The sequence below is a fragment of the Vespa mandarinia genome, chromosome 18 (genome assembly GCF_050613455.1).
Source record: "Vespa mandarinia isolate Hongniang chromosome 18, ASM5061345v1, whole genome shotgun sequence".
NCBI classification, from domain to species: domain Eukaryota; kingdom Metazoa; phylum Arthropoda; class Insecta; order Hymenoptera; family Vespidae; genus Vespa; species Vespa mandarinia.
The window spans coordinates 1,115,402-1,137,130 of NC_140827.1; the positions used below are offsets into that span (position 1 = coordinate 1,115,402).

The following is a 21,729-nucleotide window of genomic DNA, read 5'->3' on the forward strand; positions in this document are numbered from 1 at the left end:
GGTATCTTGACCGATCAAGGTATCAACTTCTTGTCGGAATTAATGAAAGCCATTGGTAAGAAATTCAAAATCCATCAATATCAGACGAGCGCATGTCACCCACAATCGAACGGCTCAATCGAACGATCACATCACGTCCTTGTAGAATTCCTTAAACATTTCATTATTGAAAACAGCGAATGGGACGATTGGATTGATGTGGCAATGTTTTCATATAATACAAGTGTACACAATGGAACGATGTATACACCTCACGAACTAGTGTTTGGCCAATTAGCCAGAACACCGAACGAATCTACCTGTAATGATTTATAAAATGAAACATATGCGCATTATCTGGGAATGTTAAATGAGCAGATTAATAGATCACAAGAAGCTGTGAGACAAAATTTAATTAACGAAAAAACATAAAAATATACTATGACAAAAAGCAGCGAATTGTCGATTTTAAAGTAGTAGGAAACCAAGAATATCTTCTGAAAGGAAAACATAAAGGTAAACTCGATGACAAATATATCGGACCATTCGATGTAGTAAAAGTATTAAACAAGCATAATATAAAAGTTCGTACCGATATTGGCGACCGCATAGTACACGCTAGCAGCCTCAAGGTCAATAAATCTAAATAACAGTCGCCATCATGGAAACCTGTAATATTGATAAACAATTTCTTTAAGCACAGCATGGCGCAATAATACCTCCCCCTTCCATGATGACGATTTATAAAGTAGTCCCCCACTACAGTCAATAAATTAAAATACAAGAAACGTTAAACGAGCTAACAGCATCCATTGCCTTTCGAATTGCATCATTGCAAGACGGAACAGCTCAGAAATCGACATAAAAATCTTTACAATGGAAATCTTTATTTTAATACTAATCTTAATAAAAGGACGACAGGTATTTTTGTCATCCATTGACCCAACATTTGTGCCAGCAATTGCACTCTACGGGCACTCTCTCTCTCTCTCTCTCTCTCTCTTTCTCTTTCTCTCTCTCTCTCTCTCTAGGCCCTAACGTATTTATATTAGGCCTAAAGAAAAACAGCATCAATACAAGAAGAGTTATCTTGAGCAGCACCGCCATGACAGACGGTATTTGCAAAGGCTCTCAATATAGCGACCTCTATGGAACATGGGACGACGTAGTAGTATACGATTCCGTGAGAATCACGCTACAAGAATATTTCGCCACCGTCAAGACAAAGACCAATCAAATCCATCTAAAATCAGGAACCGTATGGGCATTGGATGAAGAAGCCTGCCTCGACTCAGATAGAAGTGAAAGTTACTGGTCGAACATTCCGACCGACAACTGTGGTTTCTATGAATATGACCTTCTTTATGAGGGTCCAGCAATGAAACTAAAACATGCCGAATCATCTCAAGAACCCATACTTTACACAGTAACAAAGAAAGATCTTACGTTTGCTCTAACAAGAACCAGTGAGTTTATGCGGATAATCTATTATCATAAGAGAATAGCCATCTTTAGCTATTATTCATAGAAATATCACGTGGAAGGTAATTTAATGGAAAGATTAAAACTTCTGTAGAAAACTTAAATATCTTCGCCTATGTGAATTCGAAATTTATATATGTAAAAAGACATCTTAAGATACAACTAATCACGTTATATGTCGACATTATGCGACAAAAGTGTGTCTTAGAGAAACAGATACTTAAGAATGCTCTTTCGTTAGCAACAATAGTACCCAACAAAATGTATTATGCTTTGATGAAGCAGCCAGGATACATGGCGGTTATCACGGTAGAACTAATATATATATTAAAATGTATTCCTGTGAAAGTAAAGATCAGGCAGATCGAGGAATGCTATAAGGAATTACCGATCACTTATGGAAACGACTCATATTTCGTAGCATCTAAAACACATTTTATACTGAAAAAAGCTTCCTCAAAAGATGGTAACGAATTATTTCTCAACATGTATAATCTACATGGAACTTGATGTAGAGTGACTCCGAAACTGGTCAAATTAATACCTTGCCCAATAATTCAACCTTTAACGAAGTTAGATGGTTGTAACGAAGTTAGATGTACCTCCACAGTGGAAGTATATCGACCTTGAACACCCGTAAACAAGCGGTATTTATTCAAACGAGGAATCTTAAACTCAAGTCACACATTAGGAAACCAGCTGAAAAACCCATCATTATCGACACTCTTGCTAGAGGAATTAATGGGAGACATATACCTTCAGGCAAAAATCTCTTTATATAATCTAATGGATGAGAAATGAATTGTGGTCACATATGACCACTGTGGCGATCAACGTATTAATTTGTATAATGATCTTTTTCTTTTTTACAGGTAAAAGCGTTTGCAGCAGGAAATCAAGAGAAAGAAGTACTTTCTAAAGAAGTTGAACATGCAACTGAGTTATATGAAAATTTAGAATTTTGATATTGGTTTGTTTTTTTAGCAGGAACAGATTTATTTTGAAATAGTATTTTGCTTCGTTCATTGTACTTTAGTGATCATTTAATATCTATTGGGCAATTAACATTTGGCGAACTTATGGCATTTTTCATGGCAACTGAAATAGTTCAAAGATTTTTCTCTCAATTATCTTTATTGCTTGGAGAACATACATAATAGGAATCAGTTCAAGTGCCTAATTTGAAATTTATTTTATGATACTTAAATATGCCAACAACGCCAATGGTAGTCGGAGAAAAGATAAGAAAGGACTCTCAGGGAATATAGAATTGAAAAATGTGCAATTTAACTATCCAACTTGGTCGAATCAAGTTATTTTGAAGAATTTTATTTTGGATATTAATATATGCATAAAAATTTTAATATTTTTTCAAACTATTTCATTATATATTATGCATTATTAAATGTTATAGATCGTAAAAGCGACGAAAGAAGGTAATGCTCGTGAATTCATTACAAAATTTCCATATAGTTATGAGATCTAAATTGGCAAAAGAGATGCTATATTAATTGGTTGATTGAAGCAACCATCAATCTTTGTATTAGTTGAAGCAATGATGTATAAAAGGACTAAATATTGATAATTTATCTCGTATCTTATCTTGTATTCTATATGAATTTTCTATTTTAGCTTTTTGGATTATTAAAGTAAAAGAATAGTTTACAATGCATTAGCAAATGTAACCTAAGGTAGAACAGTGTTGGTTATTACTGATAGACTAAGTACTATTAACGCTTGTTTTGTACTTGGAGTGTAGGACATTTTAGACCAACTTTAAACTCAATTTAAATGAAGTTAACCCTTTGCACTCAGAGCTATTTTCGTGCGAATGAATCAGCAACTGGAGACATTTCGTCGCGCTTTTGATAAATTTCTTACTTCTAACTTAAAATGATTAAACACACAAATTATCCTATCAAACTTTTATATTTTAACATTTGATGTATCTTTACATCTTTACGAAGATAATTTCTTAAACATTAGTCTTTGTAATTTTTCTTTGTATAATATTTCATATAACAATTGCCGAGATGGATTCCCAGCTTTTCGGGACAAGTATTACAATAGTATGTTGTTTGATATCTTTTGCCGACTTTATTTTTTTGAGAACAGACTTTACAATCCTTCCTAATTCTTGTTAGAATGTTATGCGGTTTTCCATTCAGACGGATCTTTTCGGAATCAGAGGTTGAGGTTGAAGTTCGATCACTATTATCATCACTGCTCGTGTTCTCTCTATCGTCAAGCTCTCTGAGTATAGATGTAATTTCTTCGTTAAGTAACGTTACATCAAACTCATCTTCAATTGACTAAGTTTCATGCTTATGGGGATCAGAAAGTTCAATTTTTATAATCCTTTTGTCACGACTTTCAAGTTCGAACTAAGACCGATAATGAAGTCCGGTTGATGGTTGCGCATTAATTTCAAATAAGAAAACAATATTTCCATTTGAAACGAAGTTTGTTATCTTCGTAACATTATACAGGAAGAGCTTAGGAACACAATTGAATGAAAGAAAACAAAAAGTTCTCACTGTGCATCGAATTTCTACATCGAAACAAAGTGGTGAGCGAGTATCTCACCTCTCGAATTGCGGCATTAAATCATGTGGTGAATGAAAGTCATTTCTCCAGTGCAAAGGGTTAATGTTTGTCATTAGGATTTCTACAATCATTTATCTGTAGTTGAGATATGTATCGTTATATACCAATCGATAGAATAGTCCGCGTTGTATCACAGTCGCTGAGTTGTGATCGAGTAAATTTAAAATTTGTAAAATCTGAAGTGTACCACATCCTGTGTGCACAAATCCCGTGTGTAAATTATTTTTGCATTAATTTTTGATTTTCTATTATTAAAAATTTTTAGTCCATTCATGCTCTAAGTAATGTAATCCTTCATTTAAATGTGATAGAAATTATTTTCTAATTTTATATATCATTCATATTCAAAATCAAATGTAATCGATGAGAATGGAAAACTACCTATTATACAGTACTATAATAAAAATAAAAGAATCGACTCTTTTGATCAGTTATGTCATTTATTCACTGTTTAACTCATTCGAGATCAATTGCATACCGTGCAATGCCCTTACGAGGCTATGAGACCGGCTGTACACCGGGGATGCAATAGTAATGATAAGTAATTTTCAATTATTCTGAGTAAAATATTCGTCTAAATAAAAATTACTTTTTAATTAATAATATCTGTAAAATATACAAAAACAATTTGTCATTTATTTGTACCAAATAAAATAAAACGTTTTATTTGAATTTTCGAAATCTACATTTTTAAGAAATATTGCAGGAATCCATATGTCTAATTCTATTTTTCAAATCTATCATTAAAATCAATAGTATCGCCTTCTATTCATACCACCTAAATGAAAATCATTATCTTAAGCCAGTGGGATTTGCGTATTCAAAATTTCTTACATGTAAGAAATAATATCTTAAATCTTATTATCTTAAGCGCTGGTTTAGATAATACATTTTTTCTTTTCTTTGACCCATCTTTATTCGTGAATAAATAAGAAATTCGTTTCCACCATTCTGTGTCTCATCCGTGAAAATGGAGCACCAACAACGACGCGTAACAATTCAGTTTTACAGAAAATTCTTCGCAGAAACTAATTGCACAGACAGTGTGCAATCATCTTATTTATGCGAATTGCCTTATGAATTGGCTGATTTCCATAGTAAACAAGGTTTTTTTTTTACTGAAAATGAACAATATAATGAAAAAAAAAATTTTTTTGATCCTTGGAACCGTGTTTGAAAAAATTCACGTTCTCGAATGGGTTAATAGAAAAAAAAAATCATTGACTTATAAGAATTTTCTTCAGTATTATTGGATATGATTGGTATAAATTCCATAAAGTTATTGAAATTGTAAAATGCTGGTAGAAATGTTACAATATTTTTTCAATCTTACCTGAAAGAATTCTATAAATATTTTTGTAAGGATTATTTATTAGTGTGTTTCAATATATCATTCTTTCGAAATAATTTAAAATTAGGAATTAAGATCATATTCGGATTTAATGCTGAGGAAGATGCAGATAAATTCTTTAAGATTATAGTATATAAAAAATAATGCCGATGTATGATTTGTCCACATTCGAAAAATAGGAAAATTAAAATTTGATGTCCCTCATATAGACATCCAATATGTAATTAGCACTGCAATAGTTTTTGTGTTCGGTGCATCGGTCACGAGTAAACATTTAATTATTTTTTTATTGTAATTTTGTACTTTTATAACTCTTTGTAGAGATATGAATTTGTATGTATGGATATTTCAATGAAATGAATGGAAACAAAAAAAAAAAAGGAAAATAATAGAGATTGATGAAATAATTAAATATTTTTTTCCTTCTCAAAATAAGCTTATACTTGTACTATAAAATAATTATACTTTTTGCAAAGATCATTTGAGTACTTATATATTTTTGAAAAAGACTCATCTCAAGATGATTATGTTGTTAGATTTTTTTTTTAATATTAGAAATTAAAATAGATATTCGGTTTCTAATGAAAAAAGTCAATTTTTGAGCATTGCATGATTCTTGAATTTTTTTTTATAATGTTAAAATTGGAAATGCGTTTTCATAATTACTGGATTATTATTTCTGAAGTTTCGAAGAATATACAAAATTTTTTTGGAATAAAAATTATTCATTCTGTATAAATCACAGCTGTTCAAAGTGCCTAAGGTGTAGCACATTCCAAATGCACAATTAGAAATTATTTTGAGTGTACATAACTAAGGTTAATATTATGTACATATTATACATATATATATGAGCTGTTTATTTTGAAAGTGGCCTAACTCCATTTGTCAATTTTTTCCGGTTGCCATAATTATATGTACAACTTTATGTTATTTATCAGTAAAGCATTTCAAATTGCTTATATTCCGAACAAATATGATAATTCTTGACACATAAGTTTTCAGAGTTAGTTCAATAATTGAACCGTGTAGTTTGAAAGTGGCCTAACTTCATTTATACTTAAATCAAGATATTTACTACTGATAATGTCTAAAGGCAGTGATGAAGGTAATTTTAATTAATTAGTATTGAATAAGTTAACCTCAGTTTTTGGACAATTGCATTAATTGAATAACCAGTACGTTTAATTAATATAAAACTAAAAATTTAATATTAAATTTTAGAAATTATTTCACCCATGGGGAAGAATAGAACAAGACCATTTACTTCAGATAGTGAAGAAAAAATAGTAACTAATGATTTAAAAAAAAATCGAAAAAGAAACAGAATTATAGAACAATATTCATCTTAAAAAAAAAAAAAGAAACACATTATAGAAAGACACATTATAGCATACAGTGACATGTGCGCCGGGCAAAATAGAAACATTAAAGTAGATTTAATGTGGTTAAAAATTGTCCAAACTTTGGAAAATAATGTGGAAATCATAGATTACAAATTTTTAATATCAGAACATTCGTTTTTACCAAATGATAGAGATTTTGGCGTGGTAGAAATGTCATTAAAAAAAAATAATTTACTGTTCGTTCCCCAAGATTATTACAAGATTATTAAAAAGTGTCGGAAAGGTAATAACTTTATTGTAAATGAAATGAGACAAGAAGATTTTGTACCAACAATATTATTAGAAGACGCAATTTTTAAAAGAGTAAAGAATTCTGATGGAGAATCAATAAACTGGTTAAAAATATGTTGGATGCGTTTTGTCAGAAATAAACCGTATAAAATTTTCTATAAGGTATCAATGAATCAAAATGAAATTTTATTAATATATTATATTAATATATTATATATATTATATATTACATATGCATATATTAGGTGGACCAGAAAGTAATGTTGTTTCTGCGCATGTCGATATTTGATTGTGATTAAAAATAAAAACTTGTTAAAAATTTATTCGTTTGAATTTAATTTAAGAAAGCGACATTACTTTCCGGTCCACCTAATATATATATAGTATTGACTATATTTATATTATGTGCTTATTATTACTTTATTGCATTAAGTATATTTATTTTATTTATTTATTGTATTTATTATATATATTTTAATATATTATTTCAATGTTATTTCTTCTTCTTCTTCTTCTTTCGATGAGGCTTGCTAGGAACCACGTGCCAATTTCAATTCTTCCTATTTCATTGTTTTCTCTTCTGTTTCCTCTAATATTCCTTCATCTTTTCATTATGCTGTTTCTTTCTGTCCTCAAACCACTTCGCATCAGGTTTCTTCTTCAATCTTCCTTGGAATCCTTCTATGCTTAATATCCTCTTTTTAAAAATCTCTCTGTCTATAGTTTCTTCTTCACTTATATTATTTCTTTCTAGATCCTTCTTTACCTCTTGAATCCAGCTAGTTATTGCCTTTTTCTCTCAAAGATACATGAGTATCCTTTTAGTTAATCTGGAATCATCCATTCTGTAAATATGGCCAAAAAATTGCAGCCTTCTTTTCCTTATCGTTTCTGTTATGACTTTTATGTTCCTGTATATTTCATCATTAGATCTTAATTTCCATACTTCTGTTGTTTTCACTGGACCTAAAATTTTCTTCATGATTCTCCTTTCTAGTACTTCTAGTTTATTTAATCTATAATTTAGTACCAGGCATTCATTCGCGTATAAGCATTCCGGTTTTACTACTGTAGTGTAGTGTGGCTTATTTTAAGATTTTTAGATAAACACTTTTTGTTATAAAAATTCTTTGTGATACCATACGCCCTTTTCATCTTGTGTATCCTTTCTTCTATTGCAGATTTTTCTAAACCATTTTTTTGAATTATTTCTCCTTAGATATTTAAATTTCTTTACTTTTTCCACTGGACCAATATCTGTAGTCAAAAATTTTGAAGTGTTCTTAATGTTTGTAATCAATTTTGTTTAATAATAAGTTTAGTTAATGTTATTTATTATATTTATTTATTGTTATTATTTTCTTATTACATTTTTTAATTAATGTGTATATATATATATATATATATATATATATATATATATATATATGCATACATATTATTCATATTAAATTCATAAAATTTATAAATTATATATACTGTGTCCCAAAAGAAAACAAAAGAAAAACAATATTAATACGCAGTGCGTATTGTCTTCATTGAAAAAAGAAGAAAAAAGGAAAACAAAGAAAAGTTCAATGCTTAAACAAAAATACATTTTGAAAGAAACGTTGAAAGTTAAGAAAAAGAGAAAAAACGAATAAGATCACTGTAATTTAATTTTATTTTTTTAATTTAATTTAATTTTTTAAGTTAATTTAATTTTTTTTTTGTTTTTTTTTTTATATTACTTTCGTCTTTTATTACTTATTTTATATTACTTTCATTTTTATATTATTATTTTTATATTATTTACATCTTTTACTTTATTGTCCTACGAGTTGAAGAGAATGGAAAGAAACGTTACATAAAAAAAAAAAAGTAAAAGAAAGAAAAGAACAAAATATTAAATTCATGTAGCATGTGGCACGCAAAAAGGAAAAAAAAAATAATAAAAAAAGAGAGGAAGAAACTGAAAATTTAATTTTTAGTTCTGTTGACTCGATAAACTTCAGGCCGTTTTTTGCGCGAGTAGATAAAATAATGTGCTATGGCATATACGTGGAATACAAAAAAAAAAAAAACAGAAGAAGAAATGATTGAGAGAAGAGCAGGACGGAGTATTTAGAATAAAAATTGACTTAAAAGAAAAAAATTAACTTTTTAATCTTTATTCATTATTTATCGAAAAATCAAACTCACGAATTTTTGAGTCCTTTAGAATGAAAGAGAGAGAAAGAGAGAGAGAGAGAGAGAGAGAGAGAGAGAGAGAGAGAGAGAGAGAGATGTCAGTTCGATCGTGATCTTCAAAGACGATTCGTCATGAAGAAAGTGAACTGGAATATGATATTGGAGCTGACGTTGTGTCGAATAGAAAATAAGAAAAAGAGGATAAATCATTAAACAAAAAACTTAACGAGAAATATCGATGATCTTTTAATTATTTCTTTTCTTACTTTTTTTTTGCACAATAAATTCATTTTTATTTTACTATTTTTCTCTTTTTGCGTTAATATTACTATAATAATAATAATAATAATAATAATAATAATAATAATAATAATAATAATAATAATAATAATAATAATAATAAAAATATATGTAATATATAAATATATATAAATATATATATATGAATGTATAGTAATAAAAAATAATATCACTATAATAATAATAATAAAAATGTGAATGACAGCCTCGTAAAATTCTTTTAAAAAGAAAAAAGAAAAAAAAAAAAGAAAATAAAATAAAGTCCTAACTATATATTTATTTTCTTTTTTCTTCTTTTTTTTTTATCTCTACTTTTTCAAATTCTTTTTTGTTTTCTTTTAATTTTTTCAAATTAAATCGATCAAAAGATCGTGAATGCTTCTCTACGTCACGAAAGAGATATTTCGTTATTAAGAAAATTTTCTTAATATTTAGATATTAAGAAAAAATAATGCTAAATTTGTAGTATATGTCGTTTATTATTCGTTATAAATCACATTGATATATATCGATTCATAAAGCGTAATAGACGACCTTGATCTTATGATTAAGAATCTTTAGGAAACTTTAATCGTATTTAATGATAATAATTATGCGTTTACATCCGACTTTGATCGTCATTATCAAGAACGAAATTAGCTATGATGAAAGATACTTCGAAAACAACGAGAAATATTCACTTTATTATCATTACAATAACATATCGAACAAACACGTTGTCAAAAATTGCAACGACAATTTCGTTGTTCATTATAACGGCGATGTATCTTAAACTATTGCCAAATCTTCTTCATGCTTTATTACATTCTATAGATATATATATCTTCAAATTTATATATATATATATATAAATAAATATTTAATTTTCAATTAATTATTAAAAATTAAGTTAATAATTTGTATATATATATATACATAAATATTTAATTTTTAATTAATTATTAAAAATTAAGTTAATAATTTGTATATATATATATATAATAAATATTATGTATATAAATATTATATATATATTTATTATATATATATTATTTATTATATATATTATATATGCTTATTATATATGTATATATACACATATTTAAATATTAATATATTTATGATATTAATCATATATAACAATCGTAATATATATATATATATTACGACGCAACAATTGTCATATAAATATTATCTATATATATAAAAATAAATAAAAATAAATATTATATATATTTATTATATATATTATTATGTATATATATATATACATAATATTTAAATATATATATACATAATATATATATACATAATATTTAAATACATAATATTTAAATATTTTCACATTTATATATATATATGTAAAGAAAGTATACTTTCTTCAGGTAGATTTGCCACGCTTCTCATGACCCACCATCTTCCATTGTCTTTTGTTATCTACAAATTCTTTTGTTACCTACAAATTCTTTTGTTACCTACAAATCGAGCCGTTAAGATTTGGAAGAGAAAGTCAGTAAGAAATAGAACGTAAACGAGAGAAGTAGCACGAGAGTGTATAAAGAAATCTATAAAATATAATATATATTAAATAAAATTTAAGTAGTGTGAATAATAAAGGTAAATTGTCGTTTCTTTGTTCACAGGTAAGACAGTAAATAACAAATAAGTATTAATTAACAAATAAAGATTTATTCCTTTCTTCACAGAGAAACATATTTTCATTTATCACCTCACATAATCAATCCGAGATATTATATATATATATATAGAAATATTTAATTTTTAATTAATTATTAAAAATTTAGTTAATAATTTGTATGCATATATATATATAATTTATTATATATATTATATATGCTTATTATATATATATATATATATATATACATATTTAAATATTAACATATTTATGATATTAATCATTAGTATATGACAATTGTTGCATCGTAAAGGTGCAACTACGAGAGAGCGTTTAGTTGCGTTTCTTGCACTGAACCAGCTATGGTGATGATTAATTCGCACGGAGGATCTATCTCCTGTCTCTTTCTAATTGTCAAAATCGTAGATTTATTGGTTACGATGAATAAGGGCAACAGGATAAATCACGGAAGCTTTTACAAATATTTGAAAGAATTTTACAAATATTTATTTGTAAAGAAAAAATAATTTATTTAATTAAAATTAGTTAGTATTACATTAAACAATTATTCTGGTATATAAGAGAAATTCAACTATAATTCTATTAAAAAATAAAATCTGTTTGTGTAGTCCTTTGGTAATTTTCAAATATTTTTTATTAATTTTAATAAAACTATTTTTTTTTTATTTATTTTCTGCTCACTGTTTCTTGACATTTGCCAATTTGATTTCTTATAGAAATGGGTTTTTTTTTTGTTTTTTCTTTAGTGAAAGTTATTTTCTTTTCAAATATTGAAAATATTGAAATAAGTGAAATATTGAAATAAATGAAAAAAAAACTTTGTAAAAAAACACACACACACTCATTTACTTTTCAAATATATTTACAATATATATGTCTTGAAAGTCCAATATCTATTTTTCCTGTTTCTGATGTAATATAGTTTATACTAGTTACTTAATAGCTTCTATCCATATCTCATTAAGTCTGTCTGAAAATTTAATTATAACGTTTTCATTAGAAAACTTATCTATTAATTCATTAGCTTTACTGTATACTAAAATAGGACTTGGTGCACATATACGTTCGTTAACAAATCGTTTCTTTTCATTTTTAATATCATCAAGTTTTTTGAATAAAATCTTATCATCTTCATTATTTTCATCTACCTTCTGTGTTTTACCTATAATATGACATAAAATAAATTAAAAATAATTTCATTATTTATAGATATTAAATAATAATGAAAATATTTCATCATATTAATTATACCTAAATTGGAAACTATTTCAGTCTCTAATTTCGTGATTTCATTAGTTAAAGACCAATATCTCACTGTTTCTTTTTCAAGAATGTCTTCAAGTAATTCTTCTATTAATTGTATTATTTGAATTTTTTCATCACTTATAGATAGATTAGTATCATCTACAATCCAATTTAAAAGTCCAATGCACAAATAAGCACGTAAACTTTTAGATAGTGAACATTTCCGTGCATAAATACTCATCTCTTCTGTAGGACTATTACTATCTAAATTTATAAGTATTTTAATGAAAGAACTTCCATGATTTACTATATATTTGCGATGCAGTATTTCAAATTGAGAAATAATACTTAATGCATTAATCAAATGAGTTAATTGTTTTGTCACTGAATCACAAATTATTGCCATTGCTAATTGGCCACTAACATTTATCCACAACTGAAATAGAATATAAATTTAAATTTATTTCACTTTAAATATTACAATTATTTCATGAATATACTTACTATTGCTTGATTATCAATACGATTACTAAAGCTATATTGACATAGCTCATCGTAATAAACTTTATATTCTTCACAATGATCTTTAAAAATCTGTAATATACCATCCTTAAATTCACCCTTTAACCAATTATGAATTGTACTTTCTTCTATTTTTATTTCTAATATCTTTTTTAATTCCTTAAACACTTTTACATGGATTTCTAAATACTGTAAATTTATATTATATGTTATATTACTATAATTAAAAAAAAAAAAAAACTCCCATAAAATATATGATCTTTACCTTAATTTGTGGAAATTTCAAAATTATATTTTCTGCAAGAGATGTATCTGAATTCTTTAAAGCTTCCATTATGGCTTGTTCTACTAATGATTTGCTTAAAACACTTTCATTAGATAACAATGCTAATTTAGCAGCTATTGTTAAACACTCTACATCTTTTCTACGTGCTAATAAAGAGGCTGCTTCTGAATAAGCTCCTAATTTGACATGACTGAAATTAATAATAGTAGACAATTATTATCGTGTATAATAAAGTAATAAATTTTTAATAGCATACCAATGAGCTGCAGCTTCAAAATGACCTTTTTCAAATTCGTAATTTGCCCAGTTTTCTAATATCGTTTTTATCATTGTATCATTAGAATCTAATTTAGATTTAGCAAGACAATAGGCTTCCTTGAACATTTGTGCATTTTGAAAAACGTCTATAGCTTCATAAATTTTATGGATACAAAGTAAATATGACACTGCCTTAGTTGGATTTGATTCAAGTATTAATTGATTTGCATATGCTTCACACATTTCACGCCATGTTCTAAAATATAAAAGAATAATTTTAAATATTTAAAATATAAAAGGATAATTTTAATAGAAAAATAAAAAATGAATTTAAAATGACTAAAATTTAAAATCATTATTCATTCTTAATTTAATAAATAAACACGACTAACTTCATTGAAAGACTTGGCGAAAGTGAAATTAAAGTATCATTAAGACGTTTCTCTTTAACAGCAATTTCCAAATTTTCTTTAAGATTATCATGCCACATATTAATCTCTGTAACCGCAATATGATTGCCCTGAGCAGTAAGTATGGATTCTGAAAAGAATAATAATAATTATTATCATATATTTTAATATTTTATGTCTATAATATATGCGCACTTTCATTATTAATAATCTCAGAAAGTTTTGTATCTTCAGTAAATAAAGATGGTACTTCAGCATGTTCCTTTAATTGATTTTCTGAATTTAAAAATCTTTCTTCATCTTTAATAAGATATTTAATAGATTTAAGGATAGCTAACTTATTGTTCATTATTTTGGAGTATGTTGGAAAATATGGACTTTTTTCTGGAGTTTTCTTTTGTATCTCCTTTGCAATAGCCATTGATATCTCTATAATATGAAATACATTATAATTATTTTATAATTTCATGCCACTATAACACTTTATTCAATACCTGCTTTAATTGTTGCAGATTCCGAAGTTTTATTTATTGTTTCTATAACTATTTCTGAAGTATTATTATCTTCAATATTAACATCATTTGTTATTTTATTATTATCTTCGTTTACTTTTTGTTTATTCTTTTTCGATTTGGACTTTTTTGAATTAGACTTTTTTTCAGGGTGTAAGACTGGCTGAGTTGATACTCTCCACAAACGTAATGTAAAGTCTGATGATCCTGTTATTATCAGATCTGGATCTAAGGGACTCCACATACAACAATAAATAGGTCCACAATGGTGTGCAAACGTTGCTATCACTTCTTGTCTTTCGACATTCCATACCTGAGAAAAAAAAATAATTAATATAAAATACAGAGCACTTTATAAAATAACTACTTCTATACAATCAAATGAAGTATAGGTAATGTATAAAAAAAAAATACCTGTGCCGTACAATCATAACTACTTGAAACCAAGTATCCACTTAAATGTGGACTCCATGATAAACCAACAATTTTATTACTATGACCATTCAATGTTGCAACAATTTTATTAACAGTTCTTGAAGATATTTCTTCGGTATCATTTACTTTATCATTTGATCCCGTATTTACCTCAGTTATTTTTTCAAGAAGATCTGAAAGATCAAGTATAGTTATTATAGTTGAATTATAGGCAACAGCTATATAATTTCTAAGCGGAGAGAATGTTAAATCCGTTGCGGTACTATCAGGATGCCATATTAAACAATGCACTCCTACATTCATAACACTAGTTGTATGACCAAATTCTTTAAGATCACGATTATAAAATAGTATTGTCCTAAAACAAAATAAAGAAAATAAAGTTCATAGTTATTGTAAGTGTATAAATTGAATTACTTTTGCCTTTAAAAAAAATTTACCCATTTTGAAGTCCTATTGCTAAACATGAGAAATCTGGTTTCCATGATACTTCTGTGCACTTTTTTCCAATTATGAGTGTTGGATCTAAAAAATAAGAAAAATTAATATTGCTGCAAAGAAATGAAATACGAAACAATTATATTTTTACCTTTGTTTGGTTTATCTGCATCATAACATACAAGATCGCCTTCCCCACAAGAATACAAAGCATAATCTTTCATTCCTGGATATGGTCCCCACTGTAATGTATATACTGTTTTTCTGTGATACTGCCTGTATAGAGCTGGCGGTTTATTACCATTTATATCAAACATCCCAATACGACCTTCTGCAGTTCCATAAGCTATCAAGTTTTCTTTTACTGGATGCCATGCAATCTGAATATTATATTATTACTTTATGATATTTTTAGAGAGATTAAATATGATCATATAATATCAATATCTGAAAATAAAAAAAAGCTTACAGATCTTATATTGCTTTTTATCTTTTGCCATAACATAGTAATATCAAAAGAAGTTTCATGTGGTTCAGATAAATTCCAGATACGTAACATTGTATCACCTACACCAAACGCAATTCGTGTATTATCCACAGGACAAGCAGCTATGCAATAGATAAATCCACCTTGAGTAGGAATATTATATTCTATTTCATGATTATCATTTTTTATATTACAGCAAATAATTTGTCGATCTTGAGCTAATGTCCATACTGTAATACTGAATAATTTTACATAAATTTATTTTTCCTATCAAATCTATTTATAATCATATCCTAAAATTATTTACTTTACTGACCTGTTTTCTATTCTCCAACTATCATTAATAGTCTCATAAACATGTGGTACTATAACAATAGAAAATAATGTTCTATTGTGATAAGCATGAATCATCTTACACAGAGGTTTATTTTTATTCAATGTTTTCAAATCCCAAGCAAGAAGTTCTCCCCAATATGAACTAGTAAGTAAAAGTTTTGGTTTTGCCCAACAAACAGAAATCCAATTACCAGTGGATACATTTGATTTGTTTCGATATAGACGAGAATCAAATGGTAGATTTGGTAGAGTAAATTCCAATTGGTATCTACCATCTCCACCAGCTCTCCATAAAAATATAGATTTATCTTTTGCACCAGAAGCCAAGAGTAAATCTCTATTATTTTCATTGCTTAGAATATTATGTTCTACAGGACACCAAGATAAACTAGATATTTCTGTATCATGTCCTCTTAGTTTATATCTTATAGAACCTGTTCCATGTGTATCAACGATATAAACCAATCCAGTTTTAGAACCTATGGCAACAAGATTACAGTCATGTGGACACACAGATAAACAAGTTGCTGTCAATTTTCCTAATAAGATTGGATAACAAGTATTGAAAGATACATTCCAAGATATTAGTAAACCATCTGTACTAATGCAATATATTATATTGGGATCTTTAAGGCACCAATCAACTCCTATAACATTTTGTTTTGTCTAAAAAAAGATAAAGGATATAAATTATTCCATAATAATAAATTAATGTTTATATTATAGATATTAAATTGCTTACATCTTGATACGAGTAACCCATAATTGCAGAGAGATTATCTAAATTCCATATTCTCACTGTAAATTCATCACCACTAGAAACTAATAAATTTTTATCCTCTTGTCCATACTCAGGTGAAAAAGCTAATGAAGTAACTCTATCTATATGAGCATCCTTAATGATAGAGTAATTTAATATTTTGTTTTCTTTTTGACGCTTTGCAATTATAATAGCATTTCTAGCACCCCAAGCAATAGTTCCATCTTTGGAACATGTAAAAATACTATTCAAGTACCAATTTGGAGAAGGTGGTAAAGTTACTTCGTTCATTTCCTTCAGCTGAAATTAGGTTGAAATTTCATCAATTGATTATTTAAATATTTAAAATATTTCACAAACTATATACACATACATTGTTACTTTATCAATTTTATATTTTTATTTTTATTTCAAACATATATATATATATTTTTTTTCTTCTAATATAAATAATATATTTAATATCAAAATATGATTTGATATGATTAAAAAAAAAAAAAGAACTATAATTCTATAATTACAATTTTATTCTTTTCTTTTTTTTTTTGGTTCTTTGTCTTTTTCTTTTTCTTTTTTATATACATATTTTTATGACAAAATAAAACTTGTATTTCAAATTAACGAATCGCAAACTTGACGTTAGGCGGTTTTTTCTTTGTACAACAAATTTCTTGTTTACTATTTATGTCACAATCAAACGATAACAATTATTATAATTTCTTAGATACATGCCTGTTGTTATATAATGTAACGTAGATTTCAATGAATTTGATACAGGTTACAACAATGATAATAAACTTTATCACGCTTATTCTTTCTACAATTTACACGTGAATACATGTGCATTCAACGATAAATCAAATAGAGAAGAAGCAATCGCACGTGCTTTTGTATCTACAGTTTCTATCTAGAAAGTTTTCTTGTCACACCTTAGGCGCCCTCTATTTTAAATATATTAATGCTAGTAGATTTTATAAATCACTAGGAGATTGTTAAAAATCAAATAAAATTAAATATTTACATTAATATTTCTTCGTTGTATTCTTCCATTTGACGATAAAGTGCATTCTTAAAATGTTAAAATTATATTTAATATTTACATAGCAAAAGGAACAAAATCTTATGATAATATTTCAATTATTAGAAGAATTTTATCAACATAGACGTATATAAGAATAATAATCATAATGTTTTGAATATGTCAATGTCATGTAAAGTTATAGAAAAATAAAAAAAAATAAAATATTAAATTTATATGTATTCTATTTTATATTATCCTTCATATAAGGTAATATATATATATATATATATCTTTTTTCATATAAAACTAAGTTTAGTTAATAGTTAACTATTAAAAATTATAAGTTAGATCATATTCAAAATGTTAAATGTAGAAATGAAGGAGAATAAAAAGGGAAATACAATTTTGGCATCATAAGATATCTTATGTCTTTTCTTAGTTCTATAATGAAAACGGCGTAGAGAAATTGTTTATTTTTATTATATTACATATTCTTTAGATATAATCATTTGACATTGTAAAAATAAAAAAAAAAAAGAACTACTATTGTATATTACTTTATACTATATGTATAATTAAAAATAATAATATATTTGATATTGTTCGTTTATATACCAAAACTGATTCCACGAAAGTATTCCGATCCTCGGTAGTATAGTGGTTAGTATCCCCGCCTGTCACGCGGGAGACCGGGGTTCGATTCCCCGCCGGGGAGGCAGGTTATATTTTTTTTTGTTTTTTTATTATTTCCTTATTCTTTTTTATTTCTACTTCTTTTATTTTTATTCTTATTTTTTTTTTTTTTTTTTTTTTTTAATAAATACATATATAAATTAACTTAAATCTATGGATTATCAGAATATATATATATATATTATGGACTAAGTGATTAATAATGCAGCCATTATGAATAATGACAAATAAAATCAGATGTAATAAATTTTAACGTTAGAATTACGTTTTTTTAAATAGTTTTCTATAATAAATTTATTATAGTGCTTTCATTTTATTTATCTATATTCATCATTTTATTTGTCTATATTCATCAACTCGTATTAATCATTTAGGTCATTATATATATATATATATATATATATATATATATATATATATATCTAGAAGATTGTAATTGTACCCAATTGTATAGAACTAAAATTAAAATTACGCGAAAATATAATTTTTACGTATCAAATAATAATACTCGCTGTATCTTCATTGTATTACAAACATAAAAACATAATACTCTTGATAATTTCAATATCGTAAAGTATAATACCATTACATAACCTCAAAATATCTGTATACCGTTTTTACGTATTACATTTAAATAAAATCTTTTAAAAATCGAAATTAAAAACAGGAATACATGTGATGTAGTTGGACATAAGTCATAATAATTTCATTTTTACGGAAATTTTCATTATTACGATTTATGTCTTGCAATCGAAAAATGTAGAAGGTCATGATAGTTAAACTCTGATTGATAAATTCCTAGTTTTACATCTTACATTTAAACGGATCTAAAGATCTAAAGAACTATTTGACAAGAAAATTTGACAAGACGTAAACTTATGATGTAAAACATGTGATCATGTTAATCTAAAATATAAAATTTAACCAATAGCAAAAGCCAAAAAAAAAAGGAATCCTTCCTATTTATAAAGGTTTAATTTAAAATTGGGATTATTTGAGAAAATTATTGTGAAAAAAGGGTTAATATGATTTATTCATTCCAAAACATAACATAAGCTTCACTTTTATAAATCTATTAAAAATTTTCTTATCGAATTACAAATTTTACATTAATATAAAATTTATGTAAATAAACAAATATTAAAATTATTTACATTTAACAAAGAAAAGAAATATCTTAAGCCATAAAACTTATCACATTTAATTAATGTGTCTTTATTTATATTTCTTTCATTAATTAAATTTCAGTTTACAAAAGTTATCAAAAATATATTACAACATTGATTACGATCATTCTATTGTATCTAAGAACAAATATCGTAAAAATATAAACTTATATATCGTATTAGTGTTAAATTTCAAACTAAAATGAGTATACCGTAATGATCTATAATTGATCGTTCAAAAGACGTATGTATATGATATGACAATTTCATTATATAATTGAAATTTTTCAATGTTACGTATAAAATTTTATATTTTCAAGTTTTATACAAATTGAAATATTACGAATAGTCCAATACTCGATTGTGATTTTCTTACGCTTATATCTTACGTCCATTATGGAATTTTTTTAGATGTAATATTAACAAGACTACTATACACTATTATTCGCTTTTCACTATTATTATCATTAAGTTACTTACTATTTTTAGATTTGTTTTCTTTTTTATCTCGACATATAGCAACCGAACAATCAATCCGTTTTCCCTCCCTCCGCTATTTAAATTTATCAGCTATCAATCCATGCTTAAAAAAAAACAAAAATTAATTGTGTAACTCTTGTGACACAAAAATGTCAAATAGTGGGAGATCGTTTTCTTCCACTTTATCGAAAGAGATGAAGCATAAGCATAGGCCACCCATTTGTTCACCCTGACCTAGGTTAGAATCTATAATTGTCTATTTCGTTTTCATTTTTTTTCTCCTTATTTTATTTTTTTCTTTTCTTTGTATTCTTTCCTTTCAGTTCACAATTTTTCACAACTATTATGTCATCGTGATGGTCAAACTATACAAAGATCTTTGTTCAATTTTCAAATGATCTAAATTCATTTAATAATAATTCAAACGTATACACAAACACATATATATATATATATATATATATATATATATATAATTTCATTATAATATCTACGGTCTATATCTCACGATATAAGAAAAAAGAAAAAAAAAGAAAACTGCAATTTTCACAAGTATGCTAAATTCCTACGCGTCTTATTTTTATCCATGTTGAATAATAATAATAGTAGAAATAATAATAATAATAATAATAATAATGATAATAATAATAATAATAATAATAATAATAATAATAATAATAATAATAATAATAATAATAATAATAATAATAATAATAATAATAATAATAATAATAATAATAATAATAATAATAATATTAATAATAATAATATTAATAATAATATTAATAATAATATTAATAATACTATTATTAATAATAATAATAATAATTATAATAATAATAATAATAATAATAATAATAATAAAAAGAAAGAAAAGTTAATCAAATTTGTATAGATTATAAAAGATCTCGTTCATTGTGTGTTAGAGGATTCATTTTGACTAAAGAAAAAAAAAAAAAAAACAAAAAAAAGAAATAAAAAAAATAAAAAAAAAAAAAAAAGAAAAAAGATAACATTTGATATCGTTCTCTTTTTGTTAATTCTTTGTCACACTTTATTTCTTCGTCGTACAGATTGTTACAAGGATAAATGAAAAATAAGAAATTACATACGTATATTTTATCATTTATTATCTCAGTTGTTAAACGACAAGAGTCGCATGTACATTGGAGAAGAAAAAGAGGAAGAAAGAAAAAAAAAAGAAAAATAAACAGAAACAGAAAAAAAAAAGGAATGTAAATATTTGAAAACAACAACAAGTGACGAAGCATTCCTTTGCGATTCGTTAATATCACGATTGCAAAGAGTTCAAAGAAAAGAGAAATAATGACAAACGATTGATGCATATACGTATGCATGCATATCGTATTGAGAGATCTTCGAACGAAGTTTCTTCCTTAATATTTTTCTTTAAAAAAGAAACAAAAAAAAAAAAGAAAAAAAAAGGAAAAAAAAATAGAAAAAAAAAAATTAGAAAAAAAAAGATTGGTGCATATACGTATGTATGTATATCGTA

General features: G+C 26.0%; 1 protein-coding gene, 1 long non-coding RNA gene and 1 other non-coding gene across 3 annotated transcripts; 2 read left to right on the forward strand and 1 right to left on the reverse strand.

Moving 5' to 3' along the window:
- Positions 1–1,304: 1,304 nt before the first annotated feature.
- LOC146872432 (uncharacterized) lies at positions 1,305–4,740 on the forward strand. Its single transcript, XR_014983185.1, has 2 exons — positions 1,305–2,223; positions 2,334–4,740. It is a non-coding gene; the product is annotated as an uncharacterized LOC146872432 (long non-coding RNA).
- Positions 4,741–11,742: 7,002 nt separating this feature from the next.
- Positions 11,743–17,767, reverse strand: rig (gem nuclear organelle associated protein rigor mortis). The gene is made up of 15 exons (XM_035875318.2): positions 17,586–17,767; positions 16,836–17,153; positions 16,074–16,759; positions 15,740–15,995; positions 15,422–15,650; positions 15,273–15,357; positions 14,812–15,190; positions 14,380–14,710; positions 14,081–14,314; positions 13,868–14,015; positions 13,474–13,731; positions 13,197–13,407; positions 12,914–13,120; positions 12,416–12,845; positions 11,743–12,326 (listed from the first exon to the last, which is right to left on the reverse strand). Exons 2-15 carry the CDS (start codon positions 17,142–17,144, stop codon positions 12,097–12,099), a joined length of 3,993 nt encoding a protein of 1,330 aa, XP_035731211.2. The 5' UTR covers positions 17,145–17,153; positions 17,586–17,767; the 3' UTR covers positions 11,743–12,096.
- Positions 17,768–18,517: 750 nt separating this feature from the next.
- TRNAD-GUC (transfer RNA aspartic acid (anticodon GUC)) lies at positions 18,518–18,589 on the forward strand. The gene has a single exon. It is a non-coding gene; the product is annotated as a tRNA-Asp (tRNA).
- The last annotated feature ends 3,140 nt before the right edge of the window (positions 18,590–21,729 follow it).